At 41.4% G+C, this 24,806-nt stretch overlaps 1 protein-coding gene across 1 annotated transcript; it reads right to left on the reverse strand.

Moving 5' to 3' along the window:
• Positions 1 to 501: 501 nt before the first annotated feature.
• gnptab (N-acetylglucosamine-1-phosphate transferase subunits alpha and beta) lies at positions 502 to 24,806 on the reverse strand. The gene is made up of 21 exons (XM_032505502.1): positions 24,499 to 24,806; positions 23,808 to 23,893; positions 23,260 to 23,379; positions 22,814 to 22,864; positions 18,855 to 19,057; positions 18,295 to 18,359; positions 17,537 to 17,671; positions 10,142 to 10,303; positions 9,555 to 9,734; positions 9,021 to 9,191; positions 8,753 to 8,876; positions 8,452 to 8,664; positions 7,138 to 8,225; positions 6,857 to 7,056; positions 6,550 to 6,769; positions 5,399 to 5,512; positions 5,158 to 5,243; positions 4,955 to 5,053; positions 4,705 to 4,872; positions 3,697 to 3,787; positions 502 to 2,035 (listed from the first exon to the last, which is right to left on the reverse strand). The coding sequence occupies exons 1-21, from the start codon at positions 24,658 to 24,660 to the stop codon at positions 1,964 to 1,966; spliced, it is 3,810 nt and encodes a 1,269-aa protein (XP_032361393.1). The 5' UTR covers positions 24,661 to 24,806; the 3' UTR covers positions 502 to 1,963.

Genomic DNA, 24,806 nt, shown 5'->3' on the forward strand with positions numbered 1-24,806 from the left:
TTTAAATTCCAACACACAGAAAGCGTGAGGTAACGGACATCCGACCCAAAAGAATGATATCCGGCGGAATTTCCAGCAGCAACGGAGGAATCCAGGAAGTGGAATGTCGTAGCTATAGACTACTGTTGTGCCAACGTACAGCCTAACAGAACTGCTAGCACGTCTGTAGAATCTTTTTGGATGATTTTACCGGTTTGGGAATCCAGTAATGTTTTCATAACACCATGTAGGAATTAAACTAATGTGTCTTTGGTGGAACTGCTAACAACTCAGACATCTGAAACGTAACGAGGAATCCCAACAAGATTAATATGAAAAGTAACTATAATGGGGAAAATAAATGTAGTGGAGTAAAAAATGCAATATTTCTCTTGGAAATGTAATGGAGTGGAAGTATAAAGTAACCCAAAATGGACTCATCTTAAGTACCTCAAAGTTGTACTAAGTACAGTATGTGAGTATATGCACAATGCTACAGACACTTTGACAAAAACACCAAGATGATGAACCAAAGAACATTTTATTTTAGTCAGAGGAGCCACAGTAATGATGCAATCTGAGAGAATTCCCATTTTACAGATATGTTACTCATCGCCTCGCCTGCTGACATCCTACATCATATAACTTTTACTGGCAGCTGGTAAAATGCTGACAGCATCTAGAAGTCACTTCCAATTTTGTCATTAGAATGAACAACTTTGTGAAACTGACATTCAGAGGAAAAGGTTGGAGCAGGTGGCATTGTCTAAGGCTATGTTTACATTCTGTGGCATTCAACTTGAGGTGCATCAGTCCCTGGGTTCACTGTTACAATAATACAATCAAAACAAGTTACAGAACATGCTGAGGTGGGGGGGGGGGTCTGAATTTCAGACAGTAGCAAGCCTGTTGAGTCCCACGGGGACACGCCTACAGGTGGCTATGAAAGCTGTAGTATACACTTACATGTAGCTACAACAATGAATTACATTTGTACCATATTAAGATATAAATTACTATCCTACGACCCATTTGTTCTCACTATAAATCCCTTTACCAGGGTGTGATGTGGCCAACATTTAAAGGAAGACGGGTATAAAAAAAAAACTGGAGATAAACAAAAATGTTCAGACAGGCAGGAATGAACAATGAAGGCACTTCAAGTTTCATGTTTTTAAAGACAACAAAGCTATAACAGCCAACATTTATTGAATTACTTTATTCATCCTTTATGTACTTATTCCTTCATTTCTTTAAAATGAAGCCATAGCGATAAAAGCCAATTATTTTCATCTGACTTTTTTTTCTTTCTTTCTTCAATTAGTCAATTAATTGTTTTGTCTTTAAAATTTTCTTTTTTGCAAATGTATTTCTTGTTTGACCAACAGTCCAAAAGCCAAAGATCATCAACTTTTGATGATATAAAAGAGAGGAAATACTCACGTGAAAGAAGCTGGTAACAGCTAATTTGACTCAAACAATTAATTGATCGTCAAATTAATTACTGATCGATTAGTCTGCTTAACGTTCGAGCTTTAAACACAACAGTTTGTGGACATTATGGTAACACACACACACAGACACACAGACACAGACACACACACAGCTGTCAAATGCTTTACACTTTAACAGCCCATCAATCAACGACATGGTGAGGGTAGTGCAGTAGACAAGGAGTGTTTGTGTAAGTGTTCAAAAGTCTCAGATGCGCCCCCAGTGGAGGAAGAGAAGAAGTACAGGCTTCTTCTTTCTGGCTGCCATTCCTTTCACCGGCCAGACCCATCCATCATCTTATGAAAAATGTCTCATCACCATCTCTCATGAGTTTCTATCCTGTGTCTGTGCTGATGCAACACAAGCACAGAGGACTTCAGATTCCTGTTTCCACCCAGCCCCCCCCCCGGTCTGAATCCTCTCTACTGAGCAGGAGAGAAAGGGTGGAGGTTGCTGAAGTGCATAGAGGAGAGGGAAGACTGTCTGTCTTTCACACCCGCTCAGGGTTGCTGTCCTGGTTCACCCTGCGTCTCGGGAACAGCTTTCGCTTTAGCAGAATTAGCTGCAAGGAGACGGAAGTGGGAAAAATGGCATAATTAGAAACAGCATGCAACTGGGAAAGAGAGAAAGACAAAAAAAGCTTTGTGCTGTTTGTCAGCCAGAGGATGACTCATCTACGAATAGAAGGGTGGTGCTGTTTCTACCTCAAGCTGTTGTTCAACATTTTGGGGAATACACTTAGCTTATTCACTTTCTGGCAGCGAGTTAATTATATTAAAGCTCAATACCAATCATATGACCATAAATATAAAGCTATAGCCAGTAGCTGCTTGCTTAGATCAGTATAAAGGCTCTGTCCAATGGTAACTAAATCTGCCTAACAGCGCCTCTAAAGCTTCCTAATTAGCGGTATACCCATTTGAATATTCCATAAAAAAAATAAAATGTCTGTTGTTGCCCAGCAACTGCTTAGAGCCAAGAAATGACCCTGTCATAGAATATTGTGCAACACCGGCACATACCCAGAGAGTCATTTTTCTTTTTGTACAAATTAAAGGGTCCGGTGTGTAATGTTTTTAGTTGTTAATTATCAAAATCGGTATTACCCCTCTTTCCAGTCTCTATGCTAAGCTAAAGACATGCATACTAGGTGACTCGGACTACAGTTGAATGTAAGCCGACTGGCTAACACTGGCCATTTACAGAAATGTTGATTAATGTGCATTTTCCAAATCAAATAAATGAATCTGACCCAAACCATGTGTGCAGTGTAGCTTCACATTTAACGAACAGGTATAAGGGGTATCAACGTTGTCAAATAAATTTACCTGTTCAGTTTAACTGTTCAGATGATCAAGATTTGGTGACTCAAACGGACTTTGACACCAAATTCCCCCAGACCTTTTGTAACCCAAGAAAGCAAAGATAATCTTAGAAGTAGGGCATCAGAGGGAAAAACCACCTCCCTCTGGAGAGAAGACCGATCTCTCTAATCTAAACTGTGCAAAGCTGACTCAAATGTCTCTATCTTAATACTTTGAACAGCAAGACAGCCAGGCTCACCTGGTGCCAAAAAGACATCAAAAGTCTGTTTGTGTGTGCTGACGGAGACACCGGACAAGTCCAACACATTCTTAATTGGGATCACTGGTCCCACGGGTTGCTATGGGTGAAATTCTCCTAAGGTCACTGCAACTATTGACCTTTATTAGGTTCGCTGAGGAGAAACGGGAAACCTTTGGATTAGGGAAGCGCCTGAAAACCGCTAAATGTCAAACGGTGGCAGAGTTGTATTTGTTTAACATTTCCTGGCATTGGTTTTAATCTCTTTCAAGTACCAAATGGGAAGAATTCAACAGGAATAGTGTCCCAAAACCACTATCCTGATTCAATTCTTCGCTATAATGTCATCACGTTCTTCCAGTTAGAAATCCCACTTATCTGGCAACAAAAGGTTAAAGCAAATACAAGTACTGTCTGATCCAAGTCAACAAAGATAAACAAGAGGACTGCTCGGCATCTATTTGTATCATATCATATCATATTTGTGTAAAGTCAGGTCCTGGCACAACACATGAGACGGATGCCCTGCCGAGCGGAACTTTGGTAGGGAATGCCTGAATCATAGCTCAAGTGTGAATCATGGAAACGGAGAGGTGTGTGAGTGTATGTCCCTGCGTGTTGTGTAAATAAACGGGGTGGGGTCCGAGATGGACACACTACCTGTTCGGCAAAGAAGGACATGATGGTGAAGACGACGAGGGTCACGAGGACACAGTGCGTCCAGAACTTCAGCTTGTCCCGATACACTCTCCTGGGAACACACACACACACACACACACACACACACACACACACACACACACACACAACACCCACACACCACACCCACACACACACACACGTTAGTTTTCAATAAAAACAAGAACTTTCATTATCCATCAACAGCAGCTGGTACAGATGCAGAAGCTAAACTGGAGGGGAGCGATGGGCTGGATGTAACAAGAAGGAAACATACAGTATGCAGAGGGCGGCAGGGTAACAGGGTGACAAGGTGACATCACCCACGCCATCTCCCCGCTACTTCACTAACTCAAAAGACAGAATGAGAGGTGGGAAGTCAGAAGAGGAGACGGGAGGCTCAGCTGTGTGATGATATTGCAAGTATCTTACAGCTAGCGACTGATCTGAAGCGGCCTGGTCTAATTTTAAAGCCTCTATGTGAGGCTGGATACCTGACAAAACCCCTCTAAAGCCCCTGAGGGATTCCCACTGCTCCAACCTGGCAACACTCGGCCCCACGTGGTGACAGCCACAAATTCTCATCTCAGGCTGTTCCGGGAGGGGGGGGAGATATGGAGCAGTTTTGATGGTGTTTCATGTTATAGTGTTCCATGACAATGAACTTATAAGAAGAAAAAAAAATGCTAATCGAATCGTAATACTAGCTGCAAAATCGCAATTACATTTTTTTCTCCCAAATCCTTCAACCCTAGGCTGTAGTGATGCTTTGAGCTAAATGCTAACATCCGCATGCTAACATGCTCACAATGACAATGCTAACATGCTAATGTTTAGCAGGTAGAATGTTTACTATGTTCACCATGCTAACGTTTGTTAATTAGCACTAAACAGTACACTGCTATTCTGGCTAATAATAGTTGCAGCCTCAGTAGCAACTTTCATTCAAATTTCAACGGATCCAAATTGTCTCTAAACCTCAACGCCTACCATTCCTGGAGCTCTTCCATATGCAGGAATCTGTTGCGATACTCTCTTGGCAGTTCAAACTGGGACGGCAGCGGGAACATGGACTCATAAAAATCTCTCAGCACAGCTTTCACCGTGGCAGCGTCCTTATGGCTGTGGTCGATGTTATCATTCAGACAGATGAACTTCCTGTTAGGGATTCATGAAAACACACGTTAGTACAGTTTAACAGGGGAACTTTGGTTGCACCGCATTTTACAGCCTTTCCCACCTGGGATTCTTCCTAATGTCGTCCAACTGGCCGACCACATGGGACACATTTGTCCGCACCATCTTGAAAGCTATCTCCTCCTCTCCCATGATCTCAAACCTGTCCAACAGAGCACATGTTAGCAGCAGCAGCCGTAAAGCTAAGCAGGGAGGCTATCTGAATTTGCATACATTTTCAGACTTCAAAGCACTTAAAGATCTCACTTGTACTTATTCTGGTCTCTGAAGGCTTTCTGGATGCGTTCTGTGATGGGCTTGCAGTGGAGGACAAGGCCTTTTGTGACAGGAGGCTGTGGATTGAAACAAAGTACAGATTATCAGTCAAATAAGGCATATGAAAGGCATAATATGGCTTGCAAAAAGTTATCATATGCAAGTGTTTTAACAGGAAACATGCTATAAAACATCAACTTGAGGTTTCCTCTTTACTTCTCGTATGGCTCACCATGCTGGGGTCATAGTAGGCCTCCTGAGTTGGGTTCACCAGGTGGAGCTGGGTCAGGTTTGTCGGGAGAGTCTTAGAGCAGTTTATAAACATCTGCTCCAGGCCTGTCAGGTCCTAAACAGCAAGAAATATTGTACACTAGTATCTGACAAGTCTCAAAGCCTTACCCATATTCTACCAGCTGCGCTACTGCGCGTCCCAGAAGTCTGCGTGAAGCGGCTCTAAAGATACGCGCCAGATCTATTTTCACGTGGGCCGTTTGGACAGCCGTGCAGGAAGTTAAACAGCAAGACTATCTAGTCAATTCACCAAACGACACCCCCCCAACATCGCTTAAGTCTCCTTTACAACACCGCGGAAAACGGGAGATTCATCTTGGAGATTGAAAAACATAATATAACATCACAGAAAAAAGGAAGGCATGGAGTCTCATTACAAGAGTACTTGGAGTGGAAAGTAGATAGTTAATGAACACGGGATTGTTCTGTAAAGGACTTGGAGAGACAATATGATCTGCGAGTCAGGCAGCAAGACGCTCCGCTTCTGAAACGCTCCCGGCAGACGTGCCCGGTGGAGGATCAGAGTTGTGTTAGGGAGAGAAGATTAGAGCCCGACCGATAAAGGATTTTTAAGGCCGATATCGATACAAATATTTGGTCATTTAAAAATCCAATATTACGATATATATTTAAAAAAGAAAATAAAAAAAATCTAGAACCGCGTAACAAAACAAAATGATTTCCATTAGTTATTTAGGAGTCCTCACTGACATAATAATGCACAACAGAACAGACGAACATCAAAATATGTTAAAGTTCTGATAAATAAAATGTAAAAAAAAACAAATTAAGATATGAAACTTAAAGTCCTTTGAACAAAAAGTGTTGCCAAAAGGGACGTTGTAGAGTGCCCTCTGGTGGACAAACAATGCAACACCGACACTCATAACATGGTTGAAGGGTGTTTCATCTGTTTTGAAATATTCATTTAACAAACTAATTTATTTGTCATTGTAAATTATTCTGATAAATTAATATTTTAAAAAAAAACAAAAAAAAAACTTATCGGCCATTATCAATGCCGATGCCGATAATATCGGCCCGCCGATAAATCTGTCGGGCTAGAAAAGACATATCGAAGCGAGGACCAACCTGGAGGCTGAGGGGCAGCTCGTGGATCCTGGTAGCGAGGGTTCGAATCTCTCGGTCGGACAGGACGCCTGAGTGGTCTGTGTCGATCTGGTCAAACACCTCGGACACGTTGAGCTGCTGCTGAGCGCTCATCAGAAAGTAGAAGTACGAAAAGGCAAACTGCATGTCCTCTGGGTGACGAACACGATGGCCGGATGTCTTGTCAAACTCCTCTGGGAATCTAAGGAAAAGAGCGCGGAGCAGTTTCAGATGTCGCGTCTTTAGAAATACCTTAAAAAACAAAACAAATAATCTGTAGCACACTCACGTGTCCTGCAGCTCCTGCATGATGAGACGGTCGATCATGTGAGGCATGTGTGCAGGTACTTTGCGCGACGTGAATCCAAACTCGCCGTTGAGCAGCTTGTTGACGTAGCGCAGCGAGTCGGCAAAAGTGTCCTGCAGCCTTCGGCCAGTGGCGGCACCGTCGCTCTCGTACGACAACACTCTCTGCAGACGTTCTTCTTCCTGTAGAGTCAACACCGCAAGATTAGCATTTTAAGAAACCGAAATGTGTGACTAGAAAAGTGGAAGTTGTCCCCTTCTCACCTCAAGAACTTCCTGGAAATATTTCCTCCTCTCCCACGGCAGGAAGCCTCTGTCTGCGGAGATGAAGTGTTGGAGTCTCCTCCCGGCTGGAGCTCGTCCTCCAGCGTCTGCTGGCTCTGCCGGAGTCTTGGTGCCCTTGGTTTTGGAAATGCTACCTAGCAGTTTGGAAGTCAAAGGTCTCTCAATCGCTGCATTCAAATTATAATGTTTGGGAGTTACAATGTCTTTCTCTTGCTTATCATCAATGTTGACTGGGATTAGAGGAGTGACAGGTTTTTCCTGCACAGCCGCGTCTTTCCATTTGGACACGGACATTTCTTCTTTTGAGTTTAAATTTTTCTGAATGATATTTCCAGCTTTCTCTTCCACGGGTGATTTCCCTTTCAACTGCTCTCCCTCCAAGTCTTTATAGGGCTTTCCCTGGCCCTTGGCTGCCCCCTCATTAACAGGATGCGAATTGGAAACCTGTTGCTTTTCAGCCAGTGTCATGTAAGGTTTGAGAAGTTCAGCCTTTGTGAAGTTATAGCCCTTCATGGTAATGTCACCGATCAGAAGCTTCTCCTCCAGCTTTTGCAGCTCACTTTGGACAGCGGCTGGTAGAAGCGACACATTAACTGAAGGCACTTCTATGACAACCTGAAGTTCACCAGGCGGCCTCTTCTGGATCTTAGGGCCCCGTTTGTCCTCAGGAATGTCTGAGAATGGGACCAGTGGCTCTGGAGTCGGGGTCGGCTTTGGCTCTTTGTCGGCAGCTTTCCCAGCAGACTGGGACACATTAGCCTGAGGCACCTCGCGGGTGTCGACTGCTACGCTGAAGCTCATTATGAACTCTGTTTGGTCTTCTCTCTGGAAAGTGAGATTGTACTGGATCTGGGTGGCGTTGTGGCGCGGATGGAGCAGCAGGTGAATGGTCTTCCACTTGTTGGCGACAGAGGTGTGGCGAAGCACTGGGTTGTCGCTGACGTGGGCCTCCGAGACTCTGCGAGCCAGTCCATCGAAGCTGAAGTATGGCCTGGTTTCACCTACTGGGAGGGTGTAGAGACTCTGATCCCTCAGCAGGGTCACATGGTGCAGCTCGCCAAAGTGCTCTACAACATAAAGCAACAAATCCCATGATAACAAAAATTGCAATAGTCTGTCCCGAAATACTCTATAGCTTCCTTCTTTTTGGTAGGGCTGCACTGTTAATCACAATATAGATTAGTGCAATATCCAGATCATGGGGGGGAGGGCATATTAGTTAAAGGCAAAAAATGCATCAAACCTTTTTTGGCCTTTTTTTATTAACATAGTTTGAGTTTGGATATAACTCACCTTGGCCACAGTCTCCCACATCAAAACCACAAGAGAGAACATTGCAGGCCTGGTCACAGAACTTGTCGGCCAGCCAGGAGTTGGCACAGCCTTGATTACAGTACGACGCCCCCCCTAGACCTCCGAGGCCACCTGCAAACTGCCACATCTGTGCACCAGCTCCGGGCCCGCCACCACCGACCCCAGCCACAAACCGACTGCTGCCCGCTGCACCTATCAGAGAAAAGGGACAACATATTACACATGAACGAAACTAATTAGCTTGTATAATCAGGAGACACGACAGAGTTGATCCCCCTACCGAGGCAGTCTCCTCCATCCCAGTCACAGGCAGAGTTGTTACAGGCTTTGTCACAGTACCCATCTTTGATCCAAGATCCTGGGCAGCCCTCAGCACAGTTGGGGACAGGCCAGGTGAGATACACCTGCAGGGAGGTGAGAAAAGAAAAGATTACAGGCCAGTTTGTAGTATAATAAAAAAGCCATCTCCATTTTGCATGAAAGTCTGTACACTGTATTTATCCAGCAAACTGCAGCACACATTTCACTTTGTCGTGTTACATTCACACCTTCTGTCCTTTTGAGTGGCTGTAGAAGTCGTCCGGCCAGACCTCTCTGCCAAACATTACGTCATCATTGAGGTAAATGAACTTTTGGGAAAGCCCCGGGATGCGGTGCATGTGGGTCTCTATGGCAGGGGAGCTGAAAGTAGGAAGGTGGCTGTCGTTCAGGAAGATATCCTGAAAGTCAAAGAAAACACATTTACATTAATTTAATATATAATTTATGTAATTCCCAACAGATGCAAAGCATAGTTTCTCTAAGTTTCTCTTTCTCTTAGTTTGCTGATTTGACTGTATAAATCCATAATTGTATGTGCTATGTATGCTTGTTAATATAAACCTAATCAGTTCACTTTAACTATTAGTTTTAATCAGGGGTTGTCAGGCCAGATTCTTTCCGGTTTAAAAAGTTGGTGTTTTTCTGTTTGTTCTTCAAGACATTACACAGGGGTAGAGGTCAGTAAAAAAAAAAAAAAGGCAGATCGCCCATTTCTGTATAAGAGAAGTGTGGGAGAGTGCAGTGTGAGCATTAGAATTTACCTGATGTGTGACAACTGTAACTCTGGGGTTATCCAGGTTAAGCCAGGAGGGAATCTGCCCGTTAGTGACTATGAAGATGTGTCGCACCCAGGGGGCGTGTCTCTCAACAGAGCGCAGTGAATAGCGGAGCTCTTCGTTGTCCTCGAATCTGCTGGCTGAAACATCTTCATCCTGTTTGGACTGGAAAGGACAAAATTAAATTTGTAGCCTTAAAGCTATAGTGCGTATAGTTCCCCCATGAGGAATTCGAAGAAATTATGACAACAATGTCGGCGCGTCCACATCATACAAGCCTTACGTGACCCCCCCATGCAGTTGCTAGTAGCCAAGGATGACACAGAGGATTAAAAAAACATGATGGACTCTTCAGAAGAGGTCATTATCTTCACTCTAGAAAGCTTATGAACACAGCCATACTGATAAATACAGAGAAAGTTTTGTTAGCTTTGTATCAACTCATTTGGCAATGGCTTGAATGTAACGGCCGTTCATTAATATCAAAACGTTACGCACTGAAGCTTTAATCTCAGGGGTTATTATTGCTCATTAGGAAGAGCTAACAGGGTTTCAGGAAGAACCGGTCGTACCTGTGAGATGGCAGTGAGGTCCCAGAACAAGTAGCCAGGGCTGATGGTTAACTCTTTTCCATCCAGGGTCAGGTTCTTTTTAGCCTGCTGGGTCAGATCAGTGAAATCCTGCGGGCTTTTCAGGTGGAGCAGGACGATGCTGGCCTCAGAGTATAACTCAAACTGAGGGACAAAAACATATCAACAGTAACGTGTCAACTGCTTGAAAGAGTACTCCAGTGAATGCCTTCTTATAAAGTAGATGGACTTCTTTGATGCAAACTAAATAACAAGACTGGTTAAATATATTTTGGTAAAAGAAATACTTTCGCTTATTACCAGATACTTGTAAACATAGAGCTAATTAGCAAATGCTAGCATGCTGATATGCTATGAACCTGGTGAATATTGCCTGCTAAACATCAGCATTTTAGCAAAAAAATACTTTTGTCTATTTACCAGAGACCTCTAAACTTACTGCTTATTAGCAAATGCTAGCATGCTAACATACTATGAACGTGGTGAATATTACCTGCTAAACATCAGCATGTTAGCATTGCCATTGTGACATGTTAGCATTTAGCTCAAAGCACCAATGCGCAGTTCAAAGGGCCCCTAGCACGTCTGCAGACCCTGTTATTAGTTTACAGTGCAGAAGAATAACAAGCTTAAAATATTTCAGTTATTGCCCTCCACTGACAAATAAGAATTTTAAAGTACTACTTTTTGAGTATGAACCAGACTGCTTAAAGTTAAATGTTGTTTCCAAACTCAAAAGCTCTCAGAGTTGACAGAGTTCCCTCCAGAGTCTGGGATGAGTAACTTCACTGTCAATTGTAAAATCAGAGAAGTGCCCCTTCAAGTTAAATCACCACAAAACACAGTGGGAACATCCTAAACAGCAATTTCTCAGAGTTACTGGCACATACTCAGCAATGTGGTTTAGCCACAGTTGAGCCAGGCTTGTGACCGAGACCTTCATCATGTGACAGAGACCTTTATCAGTCTGTCATGGGGACAGGAAGGTTTCTGGAAGTCTGGGAATCAAAATGACAAGACTGCCCGGGTGACCTCGAGCAGAACTGAGACACACCAACTCAGTCATTTCCTGTATCTGTGTAACCAGGGTTTTGCCACTGCTCCGCCTCTTTAGGAGACAGGAACACTTTTTATGACAGATTCTTTTGCCCCATATTGACCAAAGTAAATGGACCCATAGTATTGGACCCATTTTTCAAAAGCCAAATATCTCCCAAACATTCTGACACCTGACACGGGCGACACATCAGGAGAAAATTCGAGATCGGTTTCTGTCTCAGCAACAAACTCTCGTGAGATCTGGCAACCCAGATAAGCTAACTAAGTCAACTCTTGTTCGCAGACGCCGGAACAAAACTAATATACATAATGGTGAATAAGGCTTTTGGATATGAACATATCCAATGTGAGCACAAAAACAATAATTATACAAATGAGGCCATGCCCACTTAGAAGACAGGAAGTGTGTACCGTCATACCACAGCGCAGCTTGTAATGCACTATCTTTAGTTAAAGAGCAAACTTTGCAAGGATGCAACAACGTGTGTGTGTGTGTGTTTGAGTTTTTAAAGAGGTGAGAGTTTGGAAAATTCTGTTATGTCATCTTCTCCATGGGGGTCATAAAAGGTGGCTTTCCGTCTGATCTCAGGAGAGCTATGCGAGGCATCGGAGCACTCTCTGTGCGTGTGTGTGTGTGTGTGTTACCCCTGGCCTTGCCCATTTCAAAACAATCTGTCTCGCCTCTCTCATCTCTTTAAACTCTAAGCTTGCCAGGAAAAAAGACTCACCGCATCTCACTCCATCATCCACTCTGAACCCAAACATCTCACCATGACCTCCAATCCTTTTGTTTTTCTCCCTGCTCCTGTTTTTAGGTGAGGAGGATTAGCTCTGTCTTATAAACCCAGCGGGGAGCAGCCTGTAGACAGCAAGCCCCGGGATCACATTGCCATCTTTATTATAGCTCTCATCATAGTCCTGATAATGCCCTAACACACGCACACAAAGCTGAGGCGTGTGGTGGCCTGCATGTGTAAACTATTCTATACGTAACCCATGGCACGTGATTGGTTTACTGGGTCACAGTTTAAATTAAAACTGAAAGGAACCTTTAATCTGGACAAACCAAGTTATCATTTATCTATAGGTTTTTAAGTAAAAATATTTCAAACGTTTTCTGCTTCTAGCTTCTCAAATGAGAGGATTTGCAGATTTGTTCTGTATTATATATCATTCTAAACTGAATATCTATGGGTTTTAGACTGTTCACCCTCGGCTATGGGACACTGTGATGGACATTTTCCCAACATTTTATTGTTTATGTCAAGGGCCTCAAACTGCCAGCCTGGGGGCAAGATCCAGACTGCGAGACAATGTCATAAGACCCTGACATGTTTAGGATTTATTTTTGCATCTGGCCCACAAATTAATTTAAGTTGATGTTATGCAGTTAAAGTTATTCCTCACCACGGTATTAACATGTCTCGTGTTGGTTTTAGTCTCCGTCTCTGTGGCCTGTATGTATGTCACTGCAGAGCCAACCGAAAATTGAATTAGTCTAGAGAAAATGGCGGTGACACTGGGCAAACCAATTAAACTCGTGGTGAGCGAGCTGCTTGAGGAGGTGGAATGACATGTGGTAATGGCGTGCAGCACAATAAGCCGTTACGTCTGAGCTGACGCTGCGTCCTCCTGCATCACATGTTGTTATAAGGTCGGTCTGGGTCTTGAAATAAGCCATAAGCTATTTATTAGCTAGTTTTTGGTTGACAGATGTGTGGGATAGGAGTGTGTACAACCATAACATCGACATATTACACTTCGGTCTCGTCAACTCAAGATGAAAATTATATTGAAATAGCCTGGTCCCACATAGTTGTTTCAAATATATTTACATTGAAACATTTTCCTCCAATAAGGAACTTTCTTTGACTAAGATTATAAAGTCACAAAAAGCAAACTAACAGAACTAAATAGCAAGAACAGTGGCGGGCACCAGACAGACCTGACAAAACACCAACGGTCCCACATATATCTGAATCAGAAACATATCCGATTTATTCAGCGATTCAAATTAAAAAAATTACTAAAATGAAACGAAATGGCAGTTCAGTCACATTATGCTTATAGTAAAATATAATAAGAAACTAGGTTACTTTGATATAGATGTACTATCTGTTTGTCAGGATTAACGGATACTGAAATAATCGCTAGTTAAACATTTCATTTTCAGTGAATGAATTTCATAGCTCATTTCATCATATCTCTACAGAGGCAGTTTGTTGATACCCTCCATATTTGCACTCCAATATTTGTCTAAAGTTTTACAGTACGTTTGCATGTGAACTGAGTGACATGTACGTTTTATAATCTAAAAGCATGCACATCTCACCTGCACGTACACTTAGCATTTAATTTATTTTACTTATTTATTTTTCATACATTTGGAACTTTTTATCCTCTACAGTTCTTTTTTTTAATTTTTTTTTATTTTTCCAATAATTATTCCAAATTGCATACAAGCACAGTCTCAAGAGTGTGGAGCAGCACAAACTGAGCAAAACTGCTTCATAGCGGTGATGAGACACCGTGTGGACAACAGCAAACATTAAGAATACACGCTAATGCAAACACATCAGCAGCCTCGCACACAAACACTGGGGGCAGATGATCGGGGTCGTGGGGCAGCTTTCATCACTATATCATTCGGTCTAACACCAGCTATAAATACCCGCTGTCTCTCACTGCTGAACCTCTCCATCCACACTATACACATCATCCCTCTTTCACAGAATCGGCCCAGCGACACCAGGAAACACCTTGAAACCCAAACTGTGCATTGTGTGGTGGCCCGTATCGCCAAACTCCTTCCAACCTTACACACACACACACACACACTTTCCATCCTGGACTCTGTGTTTCTGCAGTTCCCATGTCCCATCATATCTACTCCCACAACAAACCCTCCATTTTTAGTCCTGCAGCACCTTTACCAGCTTGTTCCACTTTTAAAAAAACAAAAACTGGACTCCAAACAGGTAACGCCAGGCATGTATGGTGATGACAGGGTGTGTCCAAGAGTGCAGGACTGTAAAATCCTTGTGACCTTTCAGCGTGCTGGCTGGCGCCGCGCCACTCCAAACAGTTGCTCTTAACCCCCGCACCGCCAGCTAAGATTACAGCCCGAATGCCGTCGGCTATTATCGCATCAAACTACCATGCAACACCGCGACCAAGAACCTGGAGACAAATGCAGGGAATGATGGGACAACTGGGTTTGGTGATAATATGTGTAGCCTACATATCACCAGATCACAGAGTTAACAGCGAGTCTGACTCCACTGAAGCCGCTTCTTCACCTGTTTGTCCTCACAAACAGTTATAAATGTTATAAGTGTTATTACGTACAGTACATTGTTGTAATAATCAGGGTATCAGCAAGTTTGTTTTGGAGAGCTTTTTAGTGCTATTTGCAGTTGATGTGAATCACCATTGAAAAAAAGAAAGTCTAATTCAATCATTTTTGGAAGAAATATAGAAATGTATTGTTGATCAGGATTGTCCATTATGCTCCATGTTTTTCCTGGGGTAAGAAAGACAACATTTGTCTTTGTCAAACATTTTTCAGCTGTCTTTTTGTTCATATTCTTATTTCTATTAGCTGCAACAAACTATAACTATAGTTATTATTATCATTATCAATTAACATCCAGATTGTTTTTTTTTTTAATTGATCATTTGGTCTATAAAATGTCAGAAAGTAGTCAAAGTTTAATTTAATTATTAAAATTTAAATTGCATGTTTGGTCTTACCTTCAGCCCAAGACATACAGCTGTTCAGTCCACTCTCTTATGAGACTAAAAAATCAACAAATATTCACATTTAAGAAGTTTGAACCATTTTTTCATAAAAATGTATTCAGTGATCAATGAATTGACTGATTGTTTCACTTCTAAGATACAGTAACGGGAGGTTCTTTTTAAGACTTTGACTTTAGGACAATTCATTTTTAATGCTTCTGAAGAGTCATCTTGAGTGTAAAGCTGTTGTTGTATAACAACTCGGTTTTGCAATTCAAATATACAAAAGGCAGTAACAAAAGATGTTGTCTAACCCATTCATTCTAATCAGCCATGTGAGTGTATTATGGGAAGACAGTCCGTTGGCTCACGCCCGTCCTGCCTGTCTGCTGGTTTGACACGGTCACTCAGCTCCAGGCTCTTGTTTTCTTTGATTATTTCAGAGTAATCCACGCTCGTTAGTGGCATTCCTCGCTCTCAAAAATTTAAAGCAGACTTCTGATTACAGAAAATTATTAGATACACAAGCAGCCGAGCTAAACCGAGGCCCTTTGTCCGCATCACAACAGAACTGTTTAAAATAGAAAAAGACAATATTTAGCAGGATACAGCAACCTCCTCTCCAAGGTGAATAAGATATCTGTGTTTTGCCTTTTCTTAGATTACGCTGCTGCAGCGATGTATTAAAATATCTTAATTTGTGCGCACGCAAAAATACAGTATATGTCTGTAGTAAGCAACATGTTCACCACTGTGATAGCACACTGTAAGAGTGACATCTGGTGGCAAAGTTCAGTTATGTTAAAGGTGTCTTATCTGGTCAGTGAAATGATGCACAGTCTCTGCATCTACTAAGTAATTATTATAATAAATAAAAGAAAGCTAAATGTCAAAAGTCTTCACTTTACATCTTTCAAACGTGCAACTCTGCCACCTGCTGTTTTGAAACCAATATATCCGCCTACATGTAGTTTGTCTGAGGTTGAATTTGGGGGGAAAATGATCTTTAAATTAATAATATTAGAAAAACAAACACAAAAATGTACGATGTAAGAAATAAGATGATTTCAAATTAAAAGTATTAAAAAAGACAATACATGAATATTGTAGATGTTAAATACAAAAAGGAGATACATATGATCGGAGTCTCTGAAAATCTGAAACGCAGTAGAAGTGACGTTCTTGCAGTTCCTCTGAAGAAAAAATAAGCAACTACTTGCCACAGTTTCTCCCTCGACAACTTCTTTTACATTGTTTTCAGTATTTGGATCAAGTAGCTTATGAAAAATAAGGCAGTATTGAGAAGGCCTAAACTGCTTCTGTGTCAGATATTTAAATCAACATTTAGGTAAATATAAGTATCGGATTGGCCGATACTGACGGACTCGCACAAGTAATTCCCTAGTAATAAGTCGTATTCAGAATAATGTCTTTGTCACAATAGTAGTCTCTGTGTGTGCTTATGTGGTGTTGATGCATTCTAATGTGTGTCTATGCACTTTTACCTGTGTCTACTGTGTATGATATTTGTTTTTTCTCATGACATCCACCTGCCAGTTGTCATGATCTGGAATAGTGGTTGTGTCATTTTTCTTGTCTGTGTCTTTCTTGTTTTATGTGTTGTATTGTTGTTGAGTATCTATTGCTTTAAGCCAGGGGTCTTCAACAGGGGGTCCGCGGAGGTACTGCATGGGGGTCGCAAAAGTTTTGGTTGATTAGACTTTTTTTTTATATTCCCCGCCCCCCTGCAATTTTTTCCACTAATTGAAATGTCTTTAAATACACATTAACATGAATTCAACACACTGTAGTAAACAGATAAATGGAGGCAGAAGATGTCTTTCAGTCATCAATGCACAAATGGCACTATAGGACCAGTTTGATATAACACAATTTTATACAATATATATAATTAGGGGGTCCCCGCTCCATCTCGCCATCAGTTTGGGGGTCCTTGGCCTGGAAAACGTTGAAGACCCCTGCTTTAAGCCATCAACCTGCTAGGGACTGCCGATGTAAATGAGCCTTTACGGCTAAATCTGGCCCATTTAACTGTTGGACTCTACTCATGTTGATTAATGTGCGTCGTCTAGTCTGGCTATCCCCAGACCAAGCCAAGCTCAATAGATTTGAGACTGAGCCTTGGTCTGGGGAGTCTGCTCTGTATTTTCTCTGCACAAGAGGCGGGACCAACGGGCGTAGTTCAACTGACTCTGTACGCAATTGGATAGTCCTTCAACCAATCAGACGAACGATCAACACATGGATGCAATGTGTGGCCGCTGCTATGGTGAATGTAAACAAGGAAGCTGCTTGGTCGCCTCTCTATCGCCATCGTGTTAAACCCGCCAATAATAGCGCACCAGGTAGATAAGCCAGTTTGTGATTGGTTCCCACAGAATTGTGAACTGAAGCAGGAGAATTAAACGTGCAGGTTTCCGGACCGAGCTGCAGGGCGAAATCAAATCGCCGTGCAGAGTGGGCGGGGTTTACCCGGTCTTTGCGTTGTGCCTTTTAAATAAAGAAAATGGAGAACAAAAATTCAATCGCAAGTTATGATAAAGAAAAATGTTTTACCTGTTTGATCTTACTGGTTATGACAGAGGGCAGTTTGACTCTCAGCTGCTCCGTTTCCTTAAAGGTAGCCGGGAAGCCGCTGAGGTAGGCCAGAGACTGCATGCGGATCAGACCCGGAGCCTCTTTATCTGTTGTCTGCAAAAAAAAAAAAAACACATAACAAAGATACATATTTCAATGTTCCAAAAAAAGCAAACAAGATAACACCTTTAATGTTTGATTACTTTTGCCTATTGTTCTGTGACCATTAAACTATTGAATGCCGTGCAATTCTTTTATTTATTTTTATTTACGATCCCTACTAGTTGTTACCGTTGTAACAAGTATTCATCCTGGGATCCACACAAAAGACAAATCAAAACAATCAATGTTACAAATACTTCCATACTGTCAATATGGTAAATAAACGCTATATAATTCTAAATCCCACATTATCAATAAAAATATATTTCTAGTGATACCTTCCGTTCGACACAAGTAACTAATGGACATGTTGTACCAGTGTACACCAAATGTTCGTCCTTCGGTAAACAACAGAACATTAATCCACACTTTTCACATCCCCAAGATCATATGCAGTTTAAGATGATTTTTTTTAGCCTAATTGCAAATTTTACACCCTTTTTTATAACTGACCTCACATGTAATCAAGCAATCAACATGTAGAAAAAGAGCATAGGAGGATATGTCAAGGATATCAGGCATATTTTAATACAGTTCAACATGCATTTAACAGTTAATATTAGGTATAAACTCACCAGGTAACATCTGGACACAGAGACTTTCTGGTCTTCCCCTAACACATCTGCATAGGCTTTATCAGCTGTAAAACAAAAACAAAAAAAACAACAATGACTAAATAGTGAGCAAAACTAAATCTTCAGGCCCATCAGTCCAGAAATCTAATGCTTGTTTTAGGATTTAAAAAATGAATAATCATCTAATTTTTGGCTCTGTGTATTGGATCATTAAAATGGTTAAACACTGCTCACAGGGTTCAGTATTAAGCAGCAAGTCATGTGTTTAAATGCCTATGCAAATAAAAGAAAATTCATCCAACCCTAGCTCACAGTTTCACTCTATTCATTATTTATGCTGCTGCTGTTGTTACTGGTGGTACAGATTTCTCGCTCCACAGCTGCAGCATTCCCATATTAGTCATTAACCACACCTCAAATAGCATCTTTGGATGATATACCTGTTGGGTTTAGTTTGTTGCTCTCTTAATGACTTGCCTGGAAAAAAAAAAAAAACTAGGTGTGGAAATTTTCTGATCCCTTTTTAACGTGTGCTTCAGAATTCTGTTGTGTGTTTTTACCTTCAGCCTGCGAATGGAAGACAACGACAGAGACGGTGGTGGACGGGTGGAAGGGCTTGTTCATCAGCAGCAGCTCTTTAGCAGCGGAGAAGGACGACGAGAGCGACGGGAGCTCTTTGAGCGTGACGTTGGCTGGCAGAGCCGGGTCCAGAGCCAGCATGGGCGCTATGATGCAGTGGGACAGCAGGCATTCGGGCTTGACACTAAAAAACAAAAGAAAACATTTACATTTTTCACCTTGTGCTCTCACTCGGGTATCCTCCTTTTAACTTTGTGGTTTTGCACTAAATAGTCAAACATATGTGAAATTAGTCATGTTCACACCTTCAGCAAACGGCTTCCTTTTGTGGAAATGATGCATCGAGTCCCCTCTTTGTGTCTGCGGTTAAAACGTTTTGAATCCTGACAGAAAGGCGAGGGAGATGGGGCCCCTTTGTCTACCTAACATTTATTGCGGTGAACACAGGAAGGCCCTAGCCGGAACTCGAGTCTTCATTGTGTTTCAGCTTTTAAGATTCACGTTGCCACCAAAGTTGACCATTTGAGTGAGTGCAATATGTATAACCCTCATGTTGTCTTCGGGTCAAATTTGACCCGTTTTCAAAGTTTTGTTTTACATCCAAAATAAAGGAAGTCGAAATAAGAGTGAAAAATGTTGGAAAAAGCGACAAAATGTAGGGGTAAAAAAAAAAAAAGTGTCTAAAACACCGAAAATAGTGCCATAAACATTGAGAAAAATGTCAAAAAAAAGTACAAAGACATTGAATTTTTTTTTATTGAAAATAGTAACCAAAAACGTCCAAAACAACAACACAAAAAATTCATTAAAAAAAAAAAAACTTTGTAAAGAGCAACAAAAACGCTGAGCTTAAGGGGAAAAACTATTTCATGGTCAAAGGAGAGACGACACAAGGGTTAAGGACACGTTCAATACGTCACACAAAGAAATGTCAAAAATGATGTACATTTTATATTCATATGCTATTGCTTTTACTTTCCTGGAAGGAATGCTGCATAGGACAACCCCAATCAATCAATCAATCAATCAATCAATCAATCAATCAATCAATCAATCAATCACAATCAGCTATTAACAATGCTGGCACTCTTTTGCCCCCATCAAATAACTGATATCCAGACGGTTTACACTTTATTTCCATCTCCTTGTGGTTTAACCCACCCCAACTTCCTGTTTCAACATCTCATTCTCACACTGCTGTTTCGGTGTGCCTTTAACAGTCATTACCTAGTGTTTTGAAATGCCCATCAGTCCAAGAAGTACTTCTCAAAACATATATTCACATGGGTTTAAACAAAAACTGGTCATTATAAGCTTTATAAAAAGGTAGAATGTGTGGCAGTGCCGAATTGCATTATGTTGTATAGGTGTACCTAATAGGTTGTATACAATGAGACACTATAGATTTAGCAATACTCTTCGTACAGTGGTAGCTATCCGTTTCATATCTCTTGCCTCTGTGGAGCAATGTTTGTAAATCAATGAGCGTGAATGAATGAATGAATGATATGGAAATATTGGATTTGCATAGGACTTTTGTTTGGGATTTAGTTTTCCGATTGAACTACAAGCAGACATTTCAAATGGCAATGTGTGTGTAGAGGACCTGAGCTTGAGGATGACAGATACCACCCCACAAGGGGTGAGAGGGGGATTTTATGATTAACACACACACATATATATATATATATATATATATACACACCACACACACACACACATACATTATATATATATATATATATATATTATAATATACATACCACAACACATACATACACAACACACCCAAACAATTTTGGTGTTTTCCTGAAAAGTCACACTTATTCACCACCATACGAGTGAAATGAATGGAAAATAGAGTCAAGACATGACAAGGTTAGAAATAATGATTTGTATTTGAATAAGATTTTTTTTTACATCAAACTTTGCTTTCGTCAAAGAATCCTCCATTTGCAGCAATTACAGCATTGAGACCTTTGGCATTCTAGCTGTTAATTTGTTGAGGTAATCTGGAGAAATTGCACCCCACACTTCGAAGCAGCTCCACAGTTGGATTGGTTGGATGGGCACTTCTTGCGTACCATACGGTCAAGCTGCTCCCACAACAGCTCAATGGGGTTCAGATCTGGTGACTGCGCTGGCCACTCATTACCGATAGAATACAGCTGCCTGCTTCTGCTTCAAAAGTTCTTGCACAATTTGGAGGTGTGTTTAGGGTCATTGTCCTGTTGTAGGATGAAATTGGCTCCAATCAAGCGCTGTCCACTGGGTATGGCAGGCGTTGTAAAATGGAGTGATAGCCTTCCTTATAGAATCCCTTTTACCCTGTACAAATCCCACCTTACCAGCACCAAAGAAAACCCCGGACATCATATTACCTCCACCATGCTTAACAGATGGCGTCAGGCATTTCCAGCACTTTTTATTTGTTCGGTCTCACAAACGTCTTCTTTGTGATCCAAACATCTCAAACTTGGATTCATCCGTCCACAACACTTTTTTCCAGTCTTCCTCTGTCCAATGTCTGTGTTCTTTTGCCATTCTAATCTTTTTCTTTTATTGGCCAGTCTCAGATATGGCTTTTTCTTTGCCACTCTGCCCTGAAGCCCAGAATCCCGCAGCCGCCTCTTCACTGTAGATGTTGACACTGGTGTTTGCGGGTACTATTTAATGAAGATGCCAGTTGGGACCTGTGGGCGTCTGTTTCTCAAACTAGAGACTCTAATGTACTTATCTTCTTGCTCAGTTGTGCAACGCGGCCTCCACTTCTTTTTCTACTCTGGTTAGAGCCTGTTTGTGCGTCCTCTGAAGGGTAGTACACACCGTTGTAGGAAATCTTCAATTTTTAGCAATGTCTGCATGGAAAGCCTCATTCTAAGGACAAGAATAGACTGTCGAGTTTCAGATGAAAGTTCTCTTTTTCTGGCATTTTGAGCGTTTAATTGACCCCCACAATGTGATGCTCCCGAAACTCAATCGGCTCAAAGGAAGGTCAGTTTTGTAGCTTCTGTAACGACCTAAACTGTTTTCAGATGTGTGAACATGATTGCACAAGGGTTTTCTAATCATCAATTAGCCTTCTGAGCCAATGAGCAAACATTGTACCATTAGAACACTGGAGTGATAGTTGCTGGAAATGGGCCTCTATACACCTTGTAGATATTGCACCAAAAACCAGACATTTGCAGCTAGAATAGTCATTTACCACATAGCAATGTATAGAGTGTATTTCTTCAAAGTTAAGACTAGTTTTAAAGTTATCTTCATTGAAAAGTACAGTGCTTTTCCTTCAAAAATAAGGACATTTCAATGTGACCCCAACTTTTGAACGGTAGTGTATATATATACACACCACACACACACATATATATATATATAATATTATATATATATATATATATATATATATAAATATATATATATATATAATAAATACAACACACACAACAGATATATATATATATATATAATATTATATATCACGTGTGATGTAAACTATGATAAGAGGATTTCATCCATATATGCCCACCCCTTCTCGAGTACGTATTCAAACTTTGTGACATATGAGGTCCATCTAGGGCTGGGCAATATATTAATATTATATTGATTTATGAGGCTAGATATTGTCTTAAGTTTTGGATATCGTAATATCCTGATATGACACAAGTGTTGTCTTTTCCTGGTTTAAAAGGCTGCATAACAGTAGAGTAATTTAATTCTCAGAACACACCAGACTGTTCTAGCTGTTCTATTATTTGCCTTTACCCACATGGTTGTTATATCAACATAACTGATGATTATTTATCAAAATTCCCATTGTGTGCATATTTTGTGACAGCACCAATTGTCAACCCCACAATATCAGTATTGATTTGATTTTCCCCATATCTCCCAGCTCTAGGTCCATCACACACCATCGACATATCTTCAGACTCACCTCTCTTTTGGCACTTCAGTTGTCTCACTTGCATTTTTGCCCAGGCGTTCCCTGTGAGCCATAAAACAGTGAATTCGTATGAATATCATCATATAAAACCTAGAACAGCCACTGCCAATAAACAGAATAACTACTCTACTTTAACAGGCGTTTTCCATTCAACCAGCTGAAAGAAGGAGAAAGGTTCAGAGACTATTACAGAGGAACTTTCTCCCCAGAATTATTCTGACCTTTGATCTAAGATTCCCTCTTCCTCTGGGGCAATGTCTGAACAAGCCAATCAGAGTAGAACAGTGATAATGCTACAACGCAACTTGTATGCAAATTTTGACTGTATACAGGGGAAAAACTGAATGTGTGTTTGCACTATATACTGCACTCATTCTACCCAACCATCAAGCTTCATTGCACCACTGTATTTGCACAGCTAGTGGAGCCACCGTTACCTCAGAGCCCTTTGTTCCTCCTTCAGTTGCTCTTTGACCATCTTCAGTTCCTTCAGCAGAGCCACGTCTGTGCCGTTCACCCATGTGTACACCACATCAATAGGCATGGGCAGACAGAGCCTGCAAAAAGAAAACACTCAAATCACTCATGACACTTTCCTCTACCGAGTCGGAGTTAGTTTTTGCTTCATGCATGGTTACACCGCTGCACCCTTCTTTCAGATTATCTCAAGGAAAGGGTACAAACTGTCCTGTGTGGCACGAAGGACGGGTTTTTTTTGGAGAAAGTGGGCAAGCTTTTTACACCAACATTTGTAAATATGATAAGATGTTTTACTTCTAAAGCGCCACCCAAGAAGATTTTAGCATGATTACTGTAAGTGCAAAGATTACAAGGCCAGCTGTAGACAGCATGATGTGTGTATACGGTACAGTTCTGGACGTAATGACGGGGTGACACAGTAGTGAAATTTATGTTTTTCTTTTGTTGTTTGTTGGTGTGTTTAAATCTCCCTTCATTGGGAGCTTAAATGCTGTCATTTGCTCACCTGCTTTGGAATGATTTCCCACCTACGTTGTCTCTGTAGGAGTCAAACAGCACATGATACTGGTCCCGACTCCACTCAACCACCACCTGTATGGAGAGGAGGGGGCAATAGATCATAAAACACTCTAGGACAAGGAGTTGCTAATGTTGCTACATCCCCAATATTCCACACAACCAAGGCCACCAAACCACACTGAAAATCAGGGACTACTCCTTGTTCAGTCATTTCCTGCACAGGTAGACACCCTGTCCAATAAGACTGAGTGGTTTAATAAATATTAAAATATCACAACAAACCATGAAATGAAAAAAAAAAACCCAAATTTGATCAAAGCTTTGCGTGATAGTCACAAATCATCCTCAACAAAAAAATGGCTAAAACGTGGAGAGAAGTTACTTAGCAAGTCATGGGAATCTATTATGTTAAATAGGTCATATTAAGTGAGTATTTATAGTGCCGAAGTAGCATGAACACCCTAAAGAATAATAAAACGTCTGGATTAAATATCTAAGGAAACGTAGGTTCACAGATAAGCCAGATCGCTTTAAAAGAGCCCATTTTTTGAGTGGACCCTGGTGGGACGGTGCCTCGTTTTAACAAAACGATGAAACAGCTGTCGAGCAACTAACGTTAGCTAAACAAACCTGGTTGCCATTAAGTGACTGGAGTTAAGAACATAGAAGAAGCTCACCTCTCCAAACTGAAAGGCGGAAACAATCATGAGGACGATCCCCCCGAAGCAGAGGTACAGCCCGTATCGATGGGACAGACAGGTGTACGTCTGCCTCTGCAACAGCTTGAGCACCGAGTTGACGACTACCATGGTTCTCCTTATCGAAGCATACCGCTGCATTCATTAAAAAACTACTAGCGTTGGTTTAACGCGCTAAACAAAGAAAGTAAACAACACAGGAGACTCGTATTTGTCAGGTGACTGCCGTGACCACCAGCAAGACTGCATGACACATAACAGTCATACATTTCACGCTTCTTCTGTGG

This window comes from Etheostoma spectabile, chromosome 23 (assembly GCF_008692095.1).
Source record: "Etheostoma spectabile isolate EspeVRDwgs_2016 chromosome 23, UIUC_Espe_1.0, whole genome shotgun sequence".
Lineage (NCBI taxonomy): Eukaryota > Metazoa > Chordata > Actinopteri > Perciformes > Percidae > Etheostoma > Etheostoma spectabile.

Bases quoted from the DNA above. Each gene is read 5' to 3' on its own strand.
- gnptab (XM_032505502.1), bottom strand. From the start codon at position 24,660: ATGCAGCGGTATGCTTCGATAAGGAGAACCATGGTAGTCGTCAACTCG. The intron at 23,380-23,807 runs GTGAGCAAATGA...TTCTTTTTGCAG, and splicing joins GGGAAATCATTCCAAAGCAG to GCTCTGTCTGCCCATGCCTA. The intron at 2,036-3,696 runs GTAGTGTGTCCA...GTCTCCTTGCAG, and splicing joins TGTCCTTCTTTGCCGAACAG to CTAATTCTGCTAAAGCGAAA.